The sequence below is a fragment of the Vanacampus margaritifer genome, chromosome 15 (assembly GCF_051991255.1).
Source record: "Vanacampus margaritifer isolate UIUO_Vmar chromosome 15, RoL_Vmar_1.0, whole genome shotgun sequence".
Classification (NCBI taxonomy): Eukaryota; Metazoa; Chordata; class Actinopteri; order Syngnathiformes; family Syngnathidae; genus Vanacampus; species Vanacampus margaritifer.
Window position 1 is genome coordinate 12,106,317 of NC_135446.1, and position 22,869 is coordinate 12,129,185.

At 42.5% G+C, this 22,869-nt stretch overlaps 1 protein-coding gene and 1 long non-coding RNA gene across 7 annotated transcripts in view; both read right to left on the bottom strand.

Moving 5' to 3' along the window:
* The window catches only part of LOC144035362 (uncharacterized), a 43,709-nt gene extending 39,314 nt beyond the window's left edge, over positions 1–4,395 (bottom strand). Inside the window, exon 1 of the long non-coding RNA XR_013288428.1 lies at positions 4,329–4,395. This is a non-coding gene — a long non-coding RNA (uncharacterized LOC144035362). The remainder of the gene's footprint in view (positions 1–4,328) is intronic.
* A 2,617-nt stretch (positions 4,396–7,012) lies between these two features.
* The window catches only part of dysf (dysferlin, limb girdle muscular dystrophy 2B (autosomal recessive)), a 30,988-nt gene continuing 15,131 nt past the window's right edge, over positions 7,013–22,869 (bottom strand). For 4 of the 6 annotated variants that reach the window (XM_077543854.1, XM_077543852.1, XM_077543855.1 and 1 more), the window contains 21 exons: positions 22,791–22,832; positions 22,614–22,716; positions 21,973–22,133; positions 20,433–20,619; positions 20,293–20,366; positions 19,626–19,685; positions 16,767–16,865; positions 16,575–16,703; positions 16,343–16,498; positions 16,190–16,281; positions 15,944–16,114; positions 15,720–15,862; positions 14,506–14,645; positions 14,340–14,428; positions 12,718–12,813; positions 12,510–12,651; positions 12,341–12,440; positions 10,979–11,151; positions 10,724–10,833; positions 10,447–10,594; positions 7,013–9,002 (listed from right to left, as the gene is read on the bottom strand). In XM_077543854.1, the coding sequence (XP_077399980.1) occupies positions 8,946–9,002; positions 10,447–10,594; positions 10,724–10,833; positions 10,979–11,151; positions 12,341–12,440; positions 12,510–12,651; positions 12,718–12,813; positions 14,340–14,428; positions 14,506–14,645; positions 15,720–15,862; positions 15,944–16,114; positions 16,190–16,281; positions 16,343–16,498; positions 16,575–16,703; positions 16,767–16,865; positions 19,626–19,685; positions 20,293–20,366; positions 20,433–20,619; positions 21,973–22,133; positions 22,614–22,716; positions 22,791–22,832 (2,472 nt within the window). In that variant the 3' untranslated portion in view covers positions 7,013–8,945. Of the gene's footprint in view, positions 9,003–10,446; positions 10,595–10,723; positions 10,834–10,978; positions 11,152–12,340; positions 12,441–12,509; positions 12,652–12,717; positions 12,814–14,339; positions 14,429–14,505; positions 14,646–15,719; positions 15,863–15,943; positions 16,115–16,189; positions 16,282–16,342; positions 16,499–16,574; positions 16,704–16,766; positions 16,866–19,625; positions 19,686–20,292; positions 20,367–20,432; positions 20,620–21,972; positions 22,134–22,613; positions 22,717–22,790; positions 22,833–22,869 lie in introns of those variants that run through there. The other 2 variants (XM_077543856.1, XM_077543857.1) reach the window with 2 other exon arrangements.

The following is a 22,869-nucleotide window of genomic DNA, read 5'->3' on the forward strand; positions in this document are numbered from 1 at the left end:
TTTGTTCTCGCGACTTTCATCTCCGAGTTCTTTTCTCATTTCCTCGCGCATTCCTCCCTCGCCTCCTCCTCTGTGCGCGTCCAAGGCCGCGGGGCCAAGGAGCTCCTTCCTGCGCCGCGATGGACAACAAATGGACTCAATCATCAAGCGTGACGCTCACATGCTGGAGACAAACGTGAGCGTTTGACGGCATCTGCCGCCAGACGCTCGCGCACTCACAGTCCTTCATTGCAAGGTCACGAGGGACGCCGCCTGCCAATTGCACACCTTCCTTCCACGCGGAAGTTTGGCGTCACGCGGTGAAAAACGAAAGAAAGTGTGGGAAAAGTTTACAAACAGAAAAACAAACGGCAATCAATGTCAACATTGGGAGAGCAAGGAACTCACACAAGCTAAATGTTTGCGGTGAGTACAGAAGAATTAAACTTCTTGTGTGTGTGTGTGTGTGTGTGTGTGTGTGTGTGTGTGTGTGTGTGTACGCAAAACATCAGCCGCATGCGACCATGAATGATGACCACGTTAATCACAAACATATTTCCACATGTGCGCGGAAGACACAACAGGCCACTTCTCCTTTTCTACGCAAGTGAACCATTCGCACGAGGAAAACCAAAGATGGGAAAATAGCAGACGTGAAATGATGTCATCACGTTTGGAGTTGATTCACTAGCGGTAGCTTGACATTAAATTGCACCAAAAAAAAAAAAACTTTGTTGCATGTTTTACTGAAGAAAAATAGCCCTTTTATTTCTTTGGCCTGATCACATAAGCAGCGAATCGGTGAATGATGCGATAATTTGCTATTACAGGGGAAATCTACCCCAAAATTTCCTTAACAATATGTTTTATGCTGCCCGATTAGTGTAAACATAGTATTATGGAATATGAATTAAGCAGCCAAATCCACCCGCTTTTATCCATCTCCGTGGCAGCCATTTAACCACTTGCTGTCAACTGAAAATGGCATCACAGCTGCTCACGGCTCATGTAACGACCAATCACGGCTCAGCTTGCGAACGTCACAACCAAAACCAGATCCAATCCCAGCTCACCTGTTTGAGCTGTGATTGGTTGGTTGTTACCTGAGCTCTGAACAACTGTGATGTCATTTTCAGTCAACGGTAAGTGGCAAAATGGGCGGCCTTTGAGATGGCTAAAAACAGGAAGATTTTGTTGCTTAATTCATATTCCATTTGTGGAATATGAATTAAGCAACAAAATCAATCAATATCAATATAAATCAGAATACTCTGTTTCGACGAGTGTGGGGGAAAAAACATATTATTGACAAGAAAAGTTTTGGGTTGGCTTCCGCTTTAAGCAAAATTGTCAATTCTAACATGCACTCCGGCCTCAGCCAAATCCCAAAGTCCCTTGTCACTCGCTTTGTTGTGGCCCATTAACCTTCACAGACACGCGGATGATGTCATCGCTGCGTTTTGACCTCTTCGGGGCGAGCTTGGCGCACCGAAAAGTGTCCCCGCCCTCGCCGTGTCTGTCTGCAGCGTCCATCCATCATACGGTGACAGCACTTAGGTGCCATGGCGGGCGGGATTTTTCTAGTCATAAAAAGATGATGTCATATTTGGACTTGACGAGCCAAACAAATAGATTGCAATCCAGCGATGCGTCATGAATGAACACCCCCACTTCACGCGACGCCTTTTGATTTACTACGCCAATAAAAAATATTGATTAGCTGAGCATTAGCAAGTCACTAAATCCCTCTCTCTAAGCACCTTTGACCCTGGACGGAGCCGTAAAGTAGCACCTTATTATCACAAGTTGGGTGTGTCACTGCCCCCCTCCCGCGCTTTCATCATCAAGTTTCTCGCCCGCAGAGCTGCTGAGTCCCGAGCCGGCGGGACGCCTGCGTGCACGTTTCACGTCAGTCCGAGAAGACTAATAAATCACCTTAAAAAAGGGTGTTAAGCTGCACATCACATACACACACACACACACACACACACACACACACACCAAAAACCGCTTCCTACGCCATCCTGTTCTCCGTCGCCATTGTACAGTACAATGTGGCGTCTGTGCGAGTTTGCAGGTACAGTAACGGCGCCTCCATATGGCTCCCATTCCCCGCAGGAAGAAAGGCTATATTGTTGGTGGCCTGTAAAAAATTAACTGGGCCCGCTCTTGAAACTGTAACAAAAGCACCGCCCCCTCCACTTGACATGGTCTGGAGGAGTCCTTTCACCTGGACGTCGGTGCGCGTGGACCAAAAAGGAAGCCAGCAAACAGGACGTGTACGCCTTAAGTTGCCCTCTGTTGTGAACAAACGCATTTCAAATGACAAAAATTTTGGAAATATGTTTTTTAGAACTGTCTATATTAGTGTAAAACAGTGATAGTGTGGCGCTCGTATCACTAGTGGTTCATGGCTCCCTCTAGTGGTACGCAAAAGAATCACTAAATTATTTATTCAGACTGTTTGTAGTCTTGTAAATGTTCAAATGTTAAGTACAGTTTAGTTGTATTTAACTTTTAAGTCCAATACATTTTCTGTGAATCTAATAAAACGACACTTTTTGTAAATAAAACCTCTGTCTCATTTTACATTTCTCAACAGTTAGGCCGACTACACCACTCTATTTTAATATTGGTCATTATGGTCGTACTTCGAGATACTTTATTTTAAACATATAGAAAATATGAAATAATCAAATCCTGCACTCTGAACTTTATTGATGATGTTCACCATCAAGTTTGACGCTAGCTACTGCAGTCTTTTTTTTTTGTGACAAATACTTTAGTTTTGTCCACCCCCAAAAAAGAAATAAAAGTGGTAATCTTCTTTCTTTTCTTTTTCTTTTTTTTTTACTGTATTGTGTTTGTCATTTGAAATAGAGGTGCTTTTATTCTAATTTAACACAGACACATTTAACCTGCCTCCTCTAATTGGCCAAGGACTCTGATTGGCTGCTGGACCGCTGCCAAGGACCAGTGAGAGGCCTGTCTACCACATCAAAGATGTGTGTGTGTGTGCGTGTGTGCACGTGTGCGTGGGTACTACAAGGTGACCACACACACACTACGTTTACTATTAAACCTTACATCAATTAAATTAAACGTGTGGTTGTGTGTGTGTGTGTAGGGGTCTTGACACTCACAGTGGGGGGTGCATCGGAGCCACAATGGTCCTTGTAGTCTTACAGCTGCAGTGCTTAAGAGTACACGCGCGCACGCACACACACAGTAAAGTCAGTTATAAAAAATGCAGACGAGCAAATTAAAAGAAAAGTGCGGCGAACAGGAAATGGCATCATGGCGCTGGCGGCCTTCCCAACCCTTTGAGGCGCCATTATGGCTCCAAACATTTAGGCTGTGTTGGGAATCACTCCCTATCCACTATATATAGTGCCCTATATCGTGAGTTTGCCATGTTGTAGTGCTGTTGGAATGTGTCACGAGTTATTCCCTATATAGTGTCTTCAATGTGTCCCACAATGCATCAGTGTCGACCCGAGCTTGAATGGCACCCAGTGCGAGACAACCCTTTTAATTTTTATTCTATATCGCAGCAAAGTCAATCTGTCCGGCCTCAAATAATGTACATGCCAGGAAACCGCCAATGAAAGCTAATGGTCACTAAGCAATATATCCCATGATTCATTGTGCTAGTATAGTATTGGATCATTTTTAGCACAAGACAAATTGATAGCTTGTGGCCCCTAAAATATATTTAGCACTAGTAGCTGGTAATGCTGAAAACAGCGTATTTTCAGTGACAAAACAAATTACAAACTTTGTGAAAAGAGACAGATGTGGTCGAGGGCATTGTCAGTCTCAACAGCATAATGTTCATTTATTTAATAGACACGTGTTACAAAACGGTTCATTTTAGAGCATAGTATATTTAATAATAATAATAAGAAGAAGACAGTATATATAGTATATATATATACTGTATATTTGAATATATTTGAACCCGTAGGCAACCACTCTAGCCCCTACGTCACGAACTGATTCACAACTATCGGCGCAGAATTTGTACTGGTCATGCGCAATTTACGGCAAAATAACGCCAGTCACGGCAAAATAAGCACTTCGCATTGTACTCACTGAAATGTATTTTTACTCTTGTTTTGGGGAAATCAAAGACACAGTATTCACACGGAAGCCATTTACAAACCATACGTTATCTATATTACCTACGTCATGTTGACATTTTCCATGTTTTAAAACGTCATTTTGAACAGTCACAGCTGCGTCACATAATAAGCGTAATTAATGCCCATGTTCATGTAAAAGTGACTCCCTTTTAAATGCTTCAATTGTGTTGTCACGTTTTTAATTACTTCAGAACGTTTGCTTACCTGTCCTAAAGTGTACGTGGGATTGTTTTGGGCGTGACTTTCTTCTTCTGATCACATGACTGACCGCAACAACGCTACAAAGGCAAATTTGTGCCCTCTCGCGGAAATTCTCAGCAGTGCATTGGTGCTGCGGGAGGAGGCAGGGCGGGGGTGGGGGGGGATGTACGTGACAAACAACGATGACTACTCACATTTATAGAGCAATCATCACAGCACGACACAAGTTTACAATGCGGGTAGATTGTGCAAGTGTGAACACACAATAAGACCAACATATGCACATTAAACATCCAATAAATATTTTTTTTACCCTACTCACACTTAATTTCCACGTTGATCCAAACATAATAGCCTTCATTTAGTTCCTTAAATGTAATTACTGATGCCAAATTGGAATCGCCAATGATGTCTCAGCTTGTTTTTACAAAAAGTGGTGAAGCTGTGTCTATGTAAAATAAAAACGAAATACAAAAATATACTTTGAAGGTCTAAAAAAAAAAAAAAAAAGTATTTTGACAACGTAAGGAAAAGAAATACGAAGATGTTTTCAAATTCTGGGCGTAAAAATAAATAGTTGTGTGAAAGATATAGCCTACCCATGTACAGATACCTGAAAATTTTACTTCAATAATTACAAATAATGCTTCCCACCATTGCTTTGTGAGTGAGCTTGTGTGTGTGTAAGAGAAAGAAGGAAAAAGATTCCAACTCCCACTGCCATGACTGTGCTAGCATTTAATTAACTGGAAAATCATGAAAAGCGGGATGTTTTTTGTCACCTTGCACGACTTCCTGTCCCATGCAGGAAGTGGACCCGTGTGTCTGACATTTTGTTCATTTGCAGCAGCTTTCTTTTAAAAAGTCCCTTCAGAATAAAGCCGTCCTGGACTCTCATGATTGTTCCATAACCGGCGGCAAAGGGGCGAAGGTCAAGGCATGGGAAAATTCCAGGATTGTGCCATTTTGGAGGAGATGGAGGGGTGTGGGGGGTGTCACAGGAAGGAGCCATTGGCGTCACTCCTGTGATCTTTATTTAGAGGGCCTTCTTGAAGTCTGGGCCTGCCACAGTTCGGGATGACCCAGAGGAAGAGGTGAGTGAGGCGAGGCGGCGGCGGGCCCAGGCCACGCTCTGACTTCACGCTGCAACAATCCTGTGATTAACAATCTTGTTAAATTATACAGCTTTTTCCCAGCGAGCATTCCTGCCCGCCAGTTAACACGAGGACTAATGAGAGGAACATGGCGTGGAAAATGCTAGACAGCAGGAAACAAAGAACACAAGCTCATCACACCGATATGTGACATTGGAAAGCAGCCGTTCGCTATTACAAATACTTAGTTACTGTACAAACATTTACTAACTGTACTTAAGTAGATCTTCAGGCATCTGTACTTGCCAAATTTATTTTCTGACCACTTTCTATTCTTCGTTCCTACATTTGAAAACGGACATCTGCCCTTTCTAGTAAAGGAGTTGAATCAGTACTCCGACCAGATTATTTTGATCATACTTCTCAAGAAGAGTATATTACTTACCGCTGCTAACGACGTGCGTAAAGATGTTTTACTTCTCGTGAAACACATCTGCTTGACGTCTCATCGTGTTTGCCGGCTGATGTCATCATGTGTTATGCGATGCTGACATCGCTACCTCACGTTTTTACGAGCCGCAAACGTTTGATGTTGCCGGTCTCCTCATATGTTAGAGGTGAGAACCAAACAACGTGCACTCGCCCACAGCCATTTTCCACCACATCTGGTCGACCCTGACCCATCCGTGGGGGATTTGTGAGGAGGAACGCTGATAATGAGAAGATGATTTGGATTTTAAGGTACCTAAAACGCAACCCAGAGGGACACCAACATATATTTTTAAACCACAGCCATGACTTGATCTTGGCACTTTAAACACAAAAGATAATGTGTGATGTCACAAGTTGTTTCTTTTCATAAATTGACACTATTGGTCCGTCCTCACATATGATTTTTTTTACACATTTTGAGTGTAAAAAAATAGCTTGAGAACAAATCTATTAACTCTTGGGAACAGTTTGGTGAACCTCTTGCTCATTTCGCGGGAGCCGTGTGGTATTAAGTTGCCTCAGGATTAAAAGTTGGGGGTTTTAGAAAAAAAATAGGTTATATACATATGAGTAAGCCTATTTTGTTAAAATGGATTAATGCCAAATTGCTCTGAAGGCAACTTTCCATAATAGACACAGTAGATACGTTCCACAAAAATCAATGGCGGAAACATACAACAAGTTCATAGGTGAAAAGAGGAGGCGCGAGGACGAGGACGAGGCGGAGAGGCGACATCGCAGAGAAGGAGGAGGAAGCGGGTGAAGGTCGACAAAAGTGGGAGCCAGAGGAGCGAAGACAGATCCCCACCGCAGCCCACCCACACCGCGCCAACACACACGCACATGCACAAGCACTGCGGTCGGCGGTTCACCTGCAGTTCACGATGACCATAACAACGCCCCGAGGACGAGGGCGAAACCCAAGACGAGACAAGGACGAGGCGAGCGGCCGAGGATGAGGCCGGATGTGGTAGCGCCAGGCATGGAGAGGAAAGGCGAGGCGGGGAAGGCTCATTTGGAGCGCTGGGAGCTCCGGACACAAATCACTCCCGAGAGTTTGTCTGGGAGTTCACAACCAGGTCAGGTCAGAACAGGAGCCAGTGCTGTCAAGTCAAACTTTATTGATCATACTGCTAAGACAAAAACATTTAGGGTGTGTCCCTGTATGTTGCCATGGAGACGGACTATGCACAAAAAGTTAGGGATATTGGGCTGCTCAGCTGTGGACGTACAATTCACTACAATCTATACAAGGTGAACTTAATCTGGCCTTCTCTTAACTTTTGAAGAGACGTCAAACTTTTTATTCACTACTTTTTTTCACAACAGGTGTTTGACGACTAGACCAATATATTTCCTGGTTCAACCAGAATTGGCAATTAACTCATTGACTCCCAGCCATTTTCACTGAAGCAACCTCCTCCCAGCTGTTTTACTGGCTTATGACGGATTTTGCAAGGCCCACACAATATTGTGTTCTATTGCTGTAAAAACATGGAACCTACCAAAATAAAGATGAAAGTCTTCTTTCATCAGGAAAAAAAGCACATTTGTATCTGTTTTCATTTTGCAGCAATTAGCATTAGAATATAGCTAAGTTTCATCATTATTCACAAATCTGTTTAAAACTGTGGGGAAAAGAGCTTTTTGCAACATGGCCCTGGTTGATCTCTTATACTCTGCTGCCACCTGCTGGCCGCTTTTGTAATAACTACCGTTGCTTCAACCATTCTTTTCAGTTCAGAGGCTGCATCAAAGCCTTCTGTATGCTCTAACATAAAAAACAAAAAAAATATACGTCTTTGGTAATGGTAATATTTAAAATAGAACATATTTATTTGTTTTTGGGAGCTTAGGCGTTAAAGACACTGTTAGGTCAATTTCGAAATTTGTTCCTAAATAGTAAATACATTAGATATGTTAACTTTAAATATAAGTGCTATAAATCTACAAAGACAGAACTATGGATGGCGTGGCTGCTTTAGAGTGCCTCGTTGTCATGGCCAGGAAAAGGCCCGTGATGACTCCTTCAATGGGATATATTTCAGCCGTCAGACGCTCAAATTTATGTGTAGGCTTAAAATATGCTAGATGCACTAGCATCCATTTTTCCAGGATGTAGTAGCGGTGTTTGATTGACAGGTGACAGTCGAGTTTCAATTTTCCATTCAAATAGGCAAAATTGAAAACAAAACTAGTCTCTATGTGTCAAATTTAGAATAAATTTTGACAGTTGGGACGTGTGCATTAAAAGCTTTACAGCATGTCAAATTAAATTCACCTGTTAAGATTAGAGCCCAATTTCCCTCACAGTGTATTTTCTTCAAGTAGCTTCAAGCAGACTCAAGGCACGTAAGATAAGTTTGCATAAATGAAGGAGATACGTATAATGAAACGGAAGAGAGTGAAAGGAAGCTGAAGCAGCGAGACGGCCGAACCATCAAGCGGCACCGGGTTCGGACGTGGCACGTCAACAGGGTACCAAAAGTCTTTCCAATGTTTGAGTACTCAATGGGACTTTTGTTTACAAGGCTCACTCGCTCTTTGCCTGCGGGGCGACTAAGTCAACTTTTCCACTCGGGTCGAGTTCACAGACTAACTTTTCCATCAGTGGCTTGATCCACCTTTGCAGTTGCTGCTGATGATGATGATGAAGAGGAAAAAGAAGCATCTGAGGGGAAGAGGAAGAGGAAACGAAGATCTGAGAATTTCGCACGAACGCAGCAGCGCCCGCGATTGGCATTCAAAGAGAATAACGAGTCCGTTTGGAACTTTTCCTCCTCGCCACAGCGAAACGAGTCGAAGGCGTCGCAGCAGGCGCTCGCAACATCAGAATCCATCTCCGATTCCGTGGCAGCCGTTCAGCTTCTGCTGGCTGCTTTTCCTTCGCCCGCCTCGCTGCGTGAGCGCACATGAGAGGAGCGCATGAAACGGAAAGAGAGATGAAGAGACGCCACGAGGGAGACGAGCGTGACGCAGACGAGACGAGCGCGCGTCACGACTTCAGTTTCTGGTAGGAGGATTCTCTTTGGGGTCACTCTGCTACCCTGGCCGGTCCAAACGGGCCCACCATCCGCATGGCAGCGTAGTTCTGTGATTCATGAAGACAAAGACAGACAATTAGACTTTCAACAGGCTGTTTGGCAATCATTCCCTAAAGCGCCCTAGAAAATGTGTTGCCATTTTGTAATGCTGTTTGAATATTTACTTAAAAAGGCTGCTAAGGGGTGGAACGTTCCCATTTAATATTTCAGACAGTTTCATATCATAACATAATACTCACAGGCATATATTCTTTATCTTCTGAAAAAAATAAACTAATATAAGTGCAGTTCCTGAGTTACTTAACAGCTGTTGAGTTAACTCTTCTTCGTGTGTCTGCATGACTTTATACTGCCACCTGGTGGCCAAGTCGTGCACACCAGACAGTATTGTATTTAATTTTGGTATATCTATTTGTGGCCAGCCTGGTCCACTGTATATTGCCGGCTATATAAAATCTTTATTTATTGATTAGGAAGTAGGGAATGAGAGAATGATTGGAACCGTTGACTCATTCCCTACTCCCTAATCACTAAGGGTGGGAACCTCTGGGTACCTCACGATACAATACGATATGCAATAGAAGGCTCACGTTAACAATTATCTCACGATATGACGATACCAAGATTATCGATATATAAATCAGGAAAAAAATCCACGATAATCTACGATAAACTAATCAAGACAAAAACTGATGTTTTTTCAATAAGAAAATAGTTTCTTTTTGTACTGTCACTGAAACACAATATTAAAACTGATGTCTTCTTCACAGTGAGTAATTTAGTGTGTATTTTTTTAAACAAATACAAATGTCTATTAAACAGAGACAACTTTCTGTGAACAAATTTGTGTCTTTCTTAAACACTATTGTCATGTTAGTCTGTCTGTCACATTGCCATTTGGTTAATTTTATAAACTGACAATTTACTGTGTAACATTGCAAAAGTAAATAAATAAATACAATTACTTAAATATTAAATCCAATTAAACCAATATTAATATTCCTCAGAAATTGTGTGCTTCAAAAAGTCCAAGCATAAAATATGTTTTAAAACTTTAAAATTGAAGATATAATACACATTTTTCATAGAAACGTATGCAGAACTGAGTCACTTGCTGGACAGAAAAATGTCTTACACGAGTAAAAGTAAGCTCATGAGTCTTCTTCTCCTGGAGACTTCCCTACATTTTCCCGCCACTCTTATGAGGCGCTCCCCCTAGTGGCCTACCAAGTAATTGCTCAATAAGTGACGAACAATGGAGCTGCTATAGCGGCTGCATATTACATACAAATATCGATACTTGGCGTAGGCATATTGATAATCGATCGGGAGACAAAGTATCACAATATTGTCACATTCCTACTAATGACTACATAGGGATTTTGAGTAGACATTTTACTGAACTACCATCTACTGCTATATAAAATTACTAATAGAGTGATAGGGAATTAGGGAATGAGTGAAAGATTCGGAAAACAGCCGCCAACTTGCCGGGAAGGAGTAGAGGAAGACGCCAAGGAAGAGGAGGATGAGGAAGAGGATGAGGAAAAGGACAATGAACCACTTGAAGCGCCTCCACAGGATGAACCGCATTGTCTTGTAAGGGGAGGAGAACCACAGGAAGGAGGTCTCGGGACGCCTGAGAGGACAAAATTAAAAGAAAATATTCCTCATCTCATTACTTTTTAAAATTTTTATTCTGTTTTTTTCCTCATTTGATTACTTTTGTTTGTTTTTTTGAAGCTCGGTCTTTTCTGTTTGCACTCACCGAGGTTCCTCCAGGTGGGGGTTCATGTTGGGCTCGTCTCGGCCGAGCCCGGCTGGTCTCTCCTCGTCTTCTTGCTCCGTCACGATCTCCAGCGACATCTCCACCTTCCCCTGCGGGGCCACCACACGTCACAAACATGTCACAAGTATCTCGGGGGAAAAACATAGATCAAATATACACAGAGATCTACGTCACTATTGAGATGATATATTTATATAGAATATCAAAGCGGGGTCTGCGTGCTCATTGGCTCACAGCGAGGAGTTTCTGGCCGTCCTGGTCGCGGACGCAGGGCCACCATCCCTTGACGGTCCTCTGCTCGAACAGAGACGCCCGCGGGTCGGCCGGCTGCTCCAGTAGACGCAGCTCGCACTTCTCCGGCGACTTGGCGGGACGTATCATGCGGTTCAGATCCATCACCAGGTGACCTGAAGGCAAAGCAAAACATTTTTTGGTACTATTTTGGGAAAATGCATACTGTTTTACAGAGGCCACGAATGATTCAATGAAAAGATGAAAATGCTGAAGATACAATTCTAACGTAAAAGGAAAAGATAAGCAAAACGGACAGAAGAGCTCTGATTGCGGAGATGCTGTCAGGTGGTAATAAAAGTGAAGGAACATCCTGGTGTGCTCATGTTTTTTCATTCGCTCACTCACTCGCCACAGGAATTTCCAAGATGGCCGGCGAGTGGCGCGACGTTTAATGCATCCCGACTTGGAAACGTGTCTCCCTTGAAAGGTCAAAGCTGTTTCTGATGATTTTATGGATTATGAAGGAAAATGAGATCAGCGTCAGCCCCTTTTTCCGTATTTACGGACCTTTGAGGGATCCCGAGGTGAACGTTAGTGCAGTTTGATCAGGGCTGACGTTAAATATGGAGGCATTGCGGCGTGATGAACGACTGGAGAGAGACGACGCGTCCACTGGAAGCGTTTTTCCAGGGTTCCCGAGTATTCGACGGTAGGAAAATGTCTGACCCTCACACCGAGCAGGAGCATGAAGAAAGGCAGCGGTCGCGCTGATGAGCTGAAGACAGGCCGGAATGGAAGAAATGCTTTGAGGTGGCCGCGCCGCCGCGCAGAGTACGAGCCGAATAAACCTGAGCGACAGGAAACGCCGCAGCGCACCGACATGGTGACAGATCACAATCTGGATTCCTCATCGTCCTCCTCTCGCTCTCCTCATCCTCGCGTCTCGGTCAAAGAAAGAACAAACGAGCCGAGCGGCCAGTTATTCACCGGGACGAAGCTGGCTGGCGCGGTGTCAGGCTTGAATTGAAGAAAGGCGGAATTTTGACAGTGCAGCAAGTTGCCAGCGCGGTGGAAAAGAGAAGAGCGAGCGAGGTTATCACATGTGACTGCGAACTAGATTTTGCGCCAAAGCTCGGGCCAAAAATTAGCTAAAACCATCTTAATGTCACCCGGCATGAATTCAATATTTTTCTAAGGTGCTTTAATAGGTAGCAGTCTGGGAATACGGCCTCCTTTTCCAGGAAGCATTTATGAGGCGCCAGCAGCTCGGGAAGGGATTGAATCTACGTCATTGCAGGTTGTAGGTTCAATTCCTGAACAAGTGACACATGCACACACACATTCATGATAGTGTGTAAATACCAAGGTAGTCGTCGAAGGAGAACTTGTCATTGTCCCACACCTGAATGGTCAGTCTGGTAGCAAGTTTAGCTTCAGCTTTGTCCAGATTCCAAAAATGTTCCTGCAGATGGAGACAAGCGCGTCACACCACGATATTCCGCAGACGACCACTTCCTGTCCTCTTCCTCACCTTTTTGTCGATGACGCACAGCTGCTCGGCGGGCAAGTAGAGGAAAGGAAAGACAAATCGGTAGTTGAAGTTAGCTTCCCCGTCCAGCGAGCGGTAATGGACGTCCGTCTTCTGCTTGTTGTGCTCGTGTCCGTCCAGCCAGCTGAAACGGACGCAGGCACCGAGGTCAACATGGGCTGGCTTTGATGACATGGTTTTTCGCACCTACCCTTTCACATAGATGTCACTCATCTTCTCCCCGCTGATGCTGACGTCATCGAGGATGACGTCGCTGGTGTTCCAGATGATGCAGCGCAGCAAGAACCTGCACGTCTATTGGTTAGAACAGCGATTTCCAACCAAGTGTGCCGCGCAGGAAATTATATTGCGTCATCTCCGTTTACTGAAGTAACGTTTAAATTAGGGGTGGGAGGAGATTACATTTTTTAATCATAATTATTCGCATAACTTCAATAGTTAACTCACGATTAACTTATTCACTGCCATAAATTCATTCAAAAAAAAGATTATAAAAAATTAGGGGCGACATTTTTAACATAATGTTTTTAATTGTAATTGATGGCATGACTTCACTAGTTAACGATTAATTACAAATTCTATATCTGTTCCAAATCAACAATAAAGAAAATTCTAGGTTTTCATACCCTTGTTAACAAAAGTGGGAAAAAATAAGTTAAACTAATAGAAATAGTTAAAATTATTTTTTTTATGTCTACAGCCGTCAATGGCAATGAATGAATTAAAATAAAAAAATCAAACATTATTAAAAATTTGTCAGGTGATCAAAATTTGTAATCATAATTAATTGCATGACTTCACTAGTTAACTCACAATCACAAATTTTATATCTGTTCTAAATGTACAATCAAAAAAATTCTAGGTTTTCATACTCTTGTTAACAAAAGTGGGGAAAAATGTTAAACTAATACAAATAGTTAAAATGAATTTTTGACGTCTATAGCCGTCAATGGCAGTGTTCTGTTCTAAATGTTCAATAAAAGTTTTTATATGCTTGTGAACATGAAAGTGGGGAAAAAATGTTAAACTAATAAAAATATGGGTGCATCTTTTAATCATTGATACAACAATTTCATAATCCATCCATCCATTTTCTTTACCGCTTGTCCTCACAAGAGTCGCGGAGGTTGCTGGAGCCTATCCCAGCTGGCTTCGGGCAGTAGGCGGGGTACACCCTGAACTGGTTGCCAGTCAATTGCAGGGCAACAATTTCATAATAATTTATTAAATCGAGTTAAAAAAAAAAAAAAAAAGATGTACTGTACTGTAAAAAAGGAGTGTGGTATTGATTTGTGTTTAGGTAATTTTTATGCCACTAGATGGCATAATTGCATTTGTAAGATGCTAGTGACAGCTCAGTGCATTTTTCTTTTCATATTCAGAGCTATCTAATCTTTAACAAGAAGCAACTTCTGCACATTTTTAAAATTGTAAAATACAACTTGACCCCAGTCTCCGCACATATATGCATTATTATTAAAATTATCACTGCAAAAATTGACATGGACGTGCCTGCTGCCTTGCGACTGGAATTCTCCCAGTACTTTCCAAGTAAGGGGCGGTCATTAATCGCGCAATTAAAAAATTATTGGCGTTAAAAGAACTTTAAATTAATTTAAAATGAACACGCTAATTTTGACACCCCTAATTTAAATGCAACAATTTTTAGCTACTCTACCCATTTATCTAATTTTTCTGATATTTGAGTTTGTTGTTGTGCTGTGAAATTTTCTTTGGCTGAATAAAGGTCGGAAAAGATTGAAATGAGAGTGTACACCAAAATCAGTAACTTGCTTTTGTGCGAGTTCTTACTTCTTGGCCTTGCGTGGCGTGATGTTGAAGGGGGGTCCAGGTGGTCCCAAACACTTGGGGAACAGGTCCACCCACATCATCAGACGTCCCTGCGAGGAGGGACAAACCAGCCAATCAGAAGTGAGGAGGAGATGTAAACAGGAAGTAGAACGAGGAGCTACAGTACCTGTTCGATGTCGGGCTGAAGCGGATTGTACAGAGCTCGGGTCTCCACATGTTCTGGTACCAGACCCATTTGCCTCAGAATGTGAAGTGAGAGACGCTCTTCGATGGCGCCCAGGTGGCGTTGGCACATGTGTCCGTCCGCTAAAAAGAGTAAAGAAAATACTCATTAGAAATCATGTCAATGAGATAAACACTCGTCTTTCGACCAGATGGGCCAGGTTCAAGTCTTGTTTTGCGCTATTCTACATGGCCGCTAGAGGTCGCTAAGCGAAAATACGTAACACTTGGTCGTAATTTGGCACCTTTTCAAAACGACCTATGTGGTCATATTTATTGGAGGACTCTCTCCTGCGTTCCTCTTCTCCGTTTTGGGACTTTTTTTTCCCAGACTTCGTTTTACATATATTTCAGACTTTTCTGCCTTTATGTCAAATTTCTGACATTTTTGGCAATTTTATGTAAATATGGTAATGTTCTGCGTCTCTTCCTATTTTGGACGTTTTATGGCTTTTTTTTCTTTTCTTCATCTTTTGCCTTTTTTTGCTGTCAATTTTCTGTCTTTTGGCAATTTTGTGGACATTTAATGGTAATTTGGGGGGTTTCTTCTTTTGGTTTTGGACATTTTATGGGTACTTTTTGAAAAACTAAATTCTCTGACATTTTTGGCAGTTTCAATGACATTTTATGGAGATTTTCTGCTTTTTCTCTTCCTTTTTGGACATTTTATGGTTACTATTTGGACATTTTTAGGTAACTTTTTAAAACATTTTCATCTACATCTTGTCTTTCTTTTTCTGACAACTTAAAAAATTGGGCGCTGACAATTTTTGAATATTTAGTTATTCTTTTTTTTTTAATCATTAATTCATTTAAATAATATTTCATCTAAAAATGAAGATAAATATGTAAAAAATATATAAAATATTTCTACAATTTTTTTTAAGAGATCCACAGGGAGCTAACAAGAGAGGGACTAAAAAGCTCCAGAGCCACAGGTTGCGCACCCATTATTTACACGCTTCAATGACACACTTGGCTCCTGCACGTCCTCATTTTGTTTTACTCTGCTCCTGCTGTTCAACAAACCATTAATAAAGTACATTGGTGACTGTGGCTCTCCTTTCCCATGTGTGAGGGCATGGCAGTAAGTAAGTGATTGCTGTAAGATGCACATCTGCAAGTAGATACGTTCCACACAAAAAAATCCTATCTCACCGAGATCTGCTGCGGTATATTGCGACCCTCTGAAGAGGACCGTTTCCCTGTGGTAGACGGGCTTCCGCAGGTTCTGCCGCTCACACACCCCGGACAGCAGCTGTCTGGGCGTGAGCTGGTCCCGCCACCGGTTCACACCCGAGCTAACAGCCGACACGACAAGCAGGTGAGGGGGTGCCTGTGATCAATGTGACTGGTGGCGCACAGTGACGTAAAACACCCACATGCAGTACGACTGAGGCAGACCGCAGCCTGCGCCGTATTTGGACAGGAAGCGGTTCTCCAAGTCAATGACCGTCTCGCCGATCTTCTCGTCTTTGGTCAGCAAGTCGTGGTCGTACAGCGTGACATGCAGGTCCTTCTCCTGGGGGAGGGAGCAGCTCAGCTCGAACATCCTGCAAAAGAAACGGCAAATGAAAACGGGCCCGACGGCAGTGACGGTCAAGTTTCACAAAATATACTGCACATACTTTCCAAAGACAGGCTCAAGAGTGCAGGGGATGTAGTTTTCATGATCGTTGACGGTCTTCCTTCCGAGTGCGATCCTCACGTAGGGGTCACACTACAAAAGACACAACAAGATGCCAAGACGGGATATACACATCAAAAGTGTTTCAGCGGACCTTGCCATTGGCGTCTTTCGGTTGAAGTCCTCGAGCCTGGACGATGTAAACTCGAACCAAACACTCCTCCGCGCCGTTGGGAGGAAGCTTCCTGAATTTGCGAGGCGGCATGGGGGCCAAGGGGTCGTCTGGCAGAGCGTAGATCTTAAACATACCCTGCTCGACGACGACAAATATTTGACATTCCACCACGACGGCGTCGTCGCATCACTGTTAGGAGACAAAGATTCACCTTGAACTCGCCCACCACTGAAGGATCTTCGCCTTCCGCCTGCGTCTTCCCACGGCGCAGCCTGAAGGTTTGACAGAAATCCGAAAGACCCTCAAACGCTTCGACCTTCTCCAACTCCCTGTCATAGATCTGAGGACGAGAGCCATATTGAAACGCTCAGCTAAGAAAGAGACACGTTGAAGACATGCTGACCTGCAGGGTGTCCGAGCCTCGTTCCAAATACGTCCCGCACTTGCTCGTCTCTCCTGTGGAAGCGTACAACTTGCTCCACCAATCCATCAACTCCTCTTCCTGGTGGGGGAACGTTCGGAGGTCAGCTGCGGAAAATGTTCACTCATGCCGAATAGTGCACCTGACGCTGGAATCGATCAATAAATCAATGAAAGCGGAGACGTCGGAGCGTTCCCAAAGTAGAAGATTAAACACGTTCTAAGTCGCTTGTTAACACATTTCTCCGACTTTCTCCTCAAACCACATGAAGAGTTTGCTCTTGGAGAAAACAAGAAGTCTCTTTGTTCTGGAATGTGCGCTGGCGTGAAAGTAAAGCTTGTAAAGTGCGAGCGCGGCTGCCATGAGTCATGTGAGGCCGCGCTCTCCGTCTTCCATTCTCTACAAATGTTGACTGACGGCTTTTTGCGGTTTGGATGCAAGCCGTCCGCTTTTTATGTCGCTTTTTTTTTTTTTTTAATGGAGACTCATTTTCCCAGTATGAGAGCGTGAGTGTCATCAAGTTGACTAAAAGTCATCTCACAACTGGAGAAGCGGCGACTACAAAGCGGCACACACACATTCGACTTTGACCCAGTGTTGCCCGCCAACCTTCAACTCTCCGAGGACCGCTAAAATGCTCATGCGCCACTTTTTCCTTTGTGTGGGCGCTCAAATGTTAAACAAGAGCGCACTCATGGCGAGGTGGGCTCGGCGTAGGATACCCTCACGCCTGTTTCCCACACTCACGCATAAACGCGGCGGCTTTCCTCATTTTTCCGAAGGGCCGGCATGGCATGGAAAAGGGCAGCAGATGGCGTTTAACGCGCCCTCTGTGAGCCGGCCGCGCCAACATCGACTAAGCGGCCACGTGCGTTGCCCATATTAAAAATGTGGAACATATATTGAATATATCAAAAGGGGTGTCGGTGGTGACGTCGCCGACGGTCGGTTCTCTGAAACGCTTCCAAGTCCCAAAGAAAATACGAGACGACGGCTAATCTGGTCATCATCATCATCATCATCATCACAACATAGAGCCCATGAAAGAAGCAGCAGCAGCAGCAGCCCATGAGAGCGAGTTTTTTTTTTTATTTGGGGCTGCCATGACTTATTAGTCCTCCCTCTTTCAACTCCCTTTTTAACGTTGTGCTTCTGCTTTATTGACTTTGTCCCTCCTTAAGCCGCTCTTTGCTCACTGTCTGCGGTGCAAAGGATCTACAGTGTAGCAGCGCTGTTGACTTTGGCTGCAGCCGGAGAGAAAGCCAAGCCTTTAATTTGACTGGCTTCAATATCGGACCCTTAATAAAACAAATATCTCTTTTTAGAGAGAAAGAAATCACCCCCAATTACTGTTGAGCAAGGGGGGAGGGGCACCACAGCCAGGCCAGGAAGTGTACACGCACATGCAATGTGAGCGTTAGCGTGTGTAGTCTGGTCCGGGTCATGTCAAGTCTTTTAATTGACCTGGCTTGGATAAATAAAATAGAAGAATGTTACGAGGAGCACGGTCTCCCGCTCAAATGGGGGGATCCGATTACATGCGTAACCGCACAGCGCGGCGTGCGGAGCTTTGCGAAGACCTCGTCTCGCAAGCGCCGCTTCTTTTGCCGAGCCGCGACCGCAAGAACACAATGTTAGAAGTGTCGTGTTTCATCTCCTTCCATCCTCATCTCGGCGCAGGCACTGCGATCCATCAGTGTCGCACTGAAAATAAACGCCATCAATAAAAAACGTTCCAATGGCCCGACCTGTAGTTAGCAGCGAGCTCAATTATTTTGTCTGCCTGTCGCGAAACGGTGCCTCTTTACACAATAGAAACAACTGGAAAGTGCCATTTCTGCTGAAATTGCATGTAAATACTGAAGAGCTGACACTACTGTACACTGAAATGCTGGTGAATTCATTCAAATGGAAGACATTTTAAGAGGGGTCTCTAGGAATTTCGTAACAGAAAAAGCGCAATACTGAAAAATGCGAGAATTTAGGAAACGAGAATGTTTATTTCCAAGATGTCTTCAATGAGCTGCACAGTTCTAAGTAGAATGATTACATTTTGAATGTCTCATTCCCTTGAATGGTATTTTTAAAAATGTAGAATTGGAGTAAAATTGGGTATCCCCCTCCCCCCCACACACACATATTTATTGATGTTATAGTGATACATTCACCAGACTTGCGTGCAGATTTCAATTTTGATGAATGTGCTTCATAATTCATACAAAGTATTTATTTGGGCTGGGTTTAAAAAAAAAACGAATGATCAATATCGAATCGATTTTGCTTATCGAGTGTGATATTGATTCATGAAACCATGTATCAAGTATTTTAATATCTCTTTTCCTTATAAAAAATTCATAAGAATATAGAATTTTAAAGGCCGAATAATTTGTCTATCTTACTGTTTTCTTTAAATTTACTGTTTACAAGAATTTCAAAGTATTTTCTCACATTTATGAAAACCCTGACTTATTGCACTTTCAGACATTTAAGAATCTTTTTAATTTATGTAAATTTACAAAAACTGAATTATGAATATATTTTTATTTAATCTTTGCTGAAGTCAATATTTGTGTAACACTTAAGACTTGCCAAATTTTTATTTGGAATTTAATGTTTGTGGAGTTTTTATCATACTTGATATTTAAGATGAATTGATGTTCCATAATTAATCAATCTCAGATTGAACTGAATCGAATTGGGAAAAATCTAATCAAATCAAACTGAACTCTTGTGAATCGAAATAGAATCAATGGAGGAAATTAGAATTGATAATCAGCGTTAGTATTTATACCATGTGTGTCTGTATGAATGAAAGAGGCGAGATCCAAGTTTGTTACCCACATGGAGGCTGCAGCTAGAGGTGGAGAGGTTAATAATAGCGGAAGTGGCTCCGTCTGCAAGCTACACACATGCAGACACATACAAAACACACAGACACACACACACAAAAGGTGAGAGGCATAGAGCATGGAGTGCATACAGTGCAAAGAAGTTACATGGGGGGAAAAATATTTTAGAATTTTTGTCATATTATAGATATAACACACACACAAAATGCTTTTTGGTGGCCACACATTCTTTATAAGGTATACACAAAATACTAAATTTGGGTCCTGGAAGTATGTTTAATGTACAGATAAATAACGTAATTGCTGGACAGTTGGGTGAGCAAATTGAGCGCATCTTCTCTAAAAATAAGAAGGTGCGTTCCATTTGCTTACCCAGTTGTCCAACTTGTTCATGGCAGTGATATTAAACACACAATTATTTAACAAGTTATCTATATTGTAGCCACAATAATAATAATTTTAGAAAAATCCATGTCAGTTCTGGAGCTTTGTGAGTACATGTTAATGCATATTAGTAAAAAAAAAAAAAAAAAGTTTTTAAAACAGAAAACAAAAGTGCTAAGCTTCATTAGGGCAACAAAGCATTCCATAGAGATGACAGGAAGGAAATCATTTGCTTGCATCTTTTGATGTATTCAAGATGACAAAAGTGATGCAACCTGATGCGCGATGAGCGGCTCCTCATCATCCACGGTGATGAAGGCGTCGCCACTGACCACGCGGGGGATCAGACCTGTATACAAGCACGGCAGAGATGTTTATGATGTCATGAGATCACATTACCTCGCTGTCTTCTCACCTCGGCTTTCGTCTGCCTCCGCCTGCTCCCTAAGCTCCGCCTCCTCGTCTTCTTTCCCGGGGGAGCAGCGGTAAACCTCCAGGGAACGGATGGTGCACTGGCCCACCACGGGCTTCCTGCCAAACTGACGGTTGTCGATGACCTTGATCACAAGGGGGGGCATGTAGAGTTCCTCGAGGGGGAGTCTCTGCGATAGTCAAGAACCCATAGTTAGTGATTTGCAAACACTGTGCTGCGGGACGTTATCCAATTTCACTTAATTGGTCCAAAAATTATGGTGGATTTACCACAAATAATGACACAACAATAAATACTCTTCCACTAGATCAGGGGTTATTGGCAAAAGGGACATTTTAGGCCAAATAAATAACGGAAAATCTGTCTGGAGCTGCAAAGCATTTGAAGATTGTGATGAAGGAAACAGTGTGTCAGTAACGTACTGAGGGCCCAAGAGCTAATTAGAGCTGCACCTCAACACAAAAATATGGCCGCAGCATCCAATATGTACACATTCATGTTCTTCTACCTTTCCTCTTGTTTTTTAGATTTAACATTTTCAGACTTTGTTATTAATACATTTTTAGACTTTTCTTAATTTTTGTCAAATTTCTGACATTTTTGGCAATTTTCTAAACATATGGTCATTTTCTGCCTTCTTTTTTGGGGGGGACATTTTATGGCGTTTTTTTCTCCTTTTTTTCCCCTGCCTTTTATCTATAAATTTTCTTACATTTTTGGCAATTTTGTGGATATTTATGGTAATTTTCTGCCTTTCTTATTTTGTTTTTGGACGTTTTTTGGTTACTTTTTGAACATTTTCATTTTTGCCTCTTTTTTTTTTTAATTCTCTGACATTTTTGGCAATTTCATGGACATTTTTTATGGTTATTTTCTGCTTTTCTTCTTTCTTTTTCGGCACTTTTATTTACTAAATTAATTTATTTTTTAATCTACCTTCCGACATTTTTTGAACATTTAATTATTCATTCCTTAAAATCAAAATCATAAATTAATTTAAAGAATATTTTATACAAAAACTAAAATTAAATATGTAAAAAAACCATCTCTTTTTTTTTTGATCCACAGGGAGCCACATTTTGCTCCTGAGCCGCAGGTTGCAAACCCCTGCACAAGCTGCAGAAGGTCAAATTAACCGGTTGCCATTTATACACCACAATAAGACGTCCAAATTACACAGTGTGAGTTAAAATAGTAATTATTACCACTACCTTAGTCACCCTGCTTGTTTACCTGAACGCAAAATGAATCGACATCCAATAGTTGGACTGATTGAAGTGGAAAATATGTTAACGTTTCCAACGCGGGGCTGAAAGTGTCACACTACAGCACCCTGATGGGTGCTTAGGGGAAAATGATGAGAATGTTTCCATCCGCGAGAGCTCGCTGCCACAATAAGACAACACCGATCGCACTGCAGCTGGAAAAAAGTGTGCAACGTTTCCACATTTCGCTGCGGCTTTTCCGAAGGTGCGATGTAAAGGCACCAAGGAAAGGTCAGTCTCCAACGTTTGCCGCTTACCACGTCGAGGAAGAGGGTGTTGACGTCAAAGTTGGCCTTCTTCTTCATGCTGCGGATGACGCAGCTTTGGACCGTGGTGCCGCCGCACTCCACCTGCAGGCTGGGTGAGGTGACGCTGGCCAACTGGAACCTCTTCAGGTTGCGAACACCCCAGGCCAAAACCTACACGCAAGATATTATCTTATTAAATATGTACTAGATAAGTGTTTCCCAGCCGTTATTGTCCCTTTTTTTTTTTTTACAGGCAAATCTTTATTTAAAGAAATTTGACAAAATCCTTAACTTTAGTCACTATGCACATACCTATTAATTTATAATTATTTAATAATATCCTTGATTTGACAAGCGAGACTCTGGTTCATTGTTGAAGTTGTTTTATAACATTGCTCCTTTTACGACTACTTTCATTTCATTTCAACTACTTTGGTTCTAAATCTTGTTATCTTTAAAACTTCTGTTCCTTTATTATTATATGCGTACTTTCTAATATACATAATTTATTACAATTTATATTTCATAATTTGTTGACTCCCAATTTACGCTTGGATAGATACAACTTGATGACATGACACGTCATAAGTGTGCTTAAAAGCCTACAAGAAGTTCACACAAGTTATATAAAAAAAAAACACTTAGGCATTCCTCGATGGCTGTTCTTTGCAGAACAGGTTTGATCCCTTGCGGCACCACGAAGACATTGGGTTCCCTCTGAGGGGGTAGGCATGGAAGGTCCGACTCCTCTGGCTTGCCGAAAGGTAAACAATCATTTTATCAGACGGGAAAGGGTGAGTTTAGAAATTGGTGCTCAATTTGCGTACCCATGTCTGGACGCTGTCACAGAGGAATCCCGGGAACATCAACTGAAGGAGACACAAAGACGGATATTTGTAAGATGGG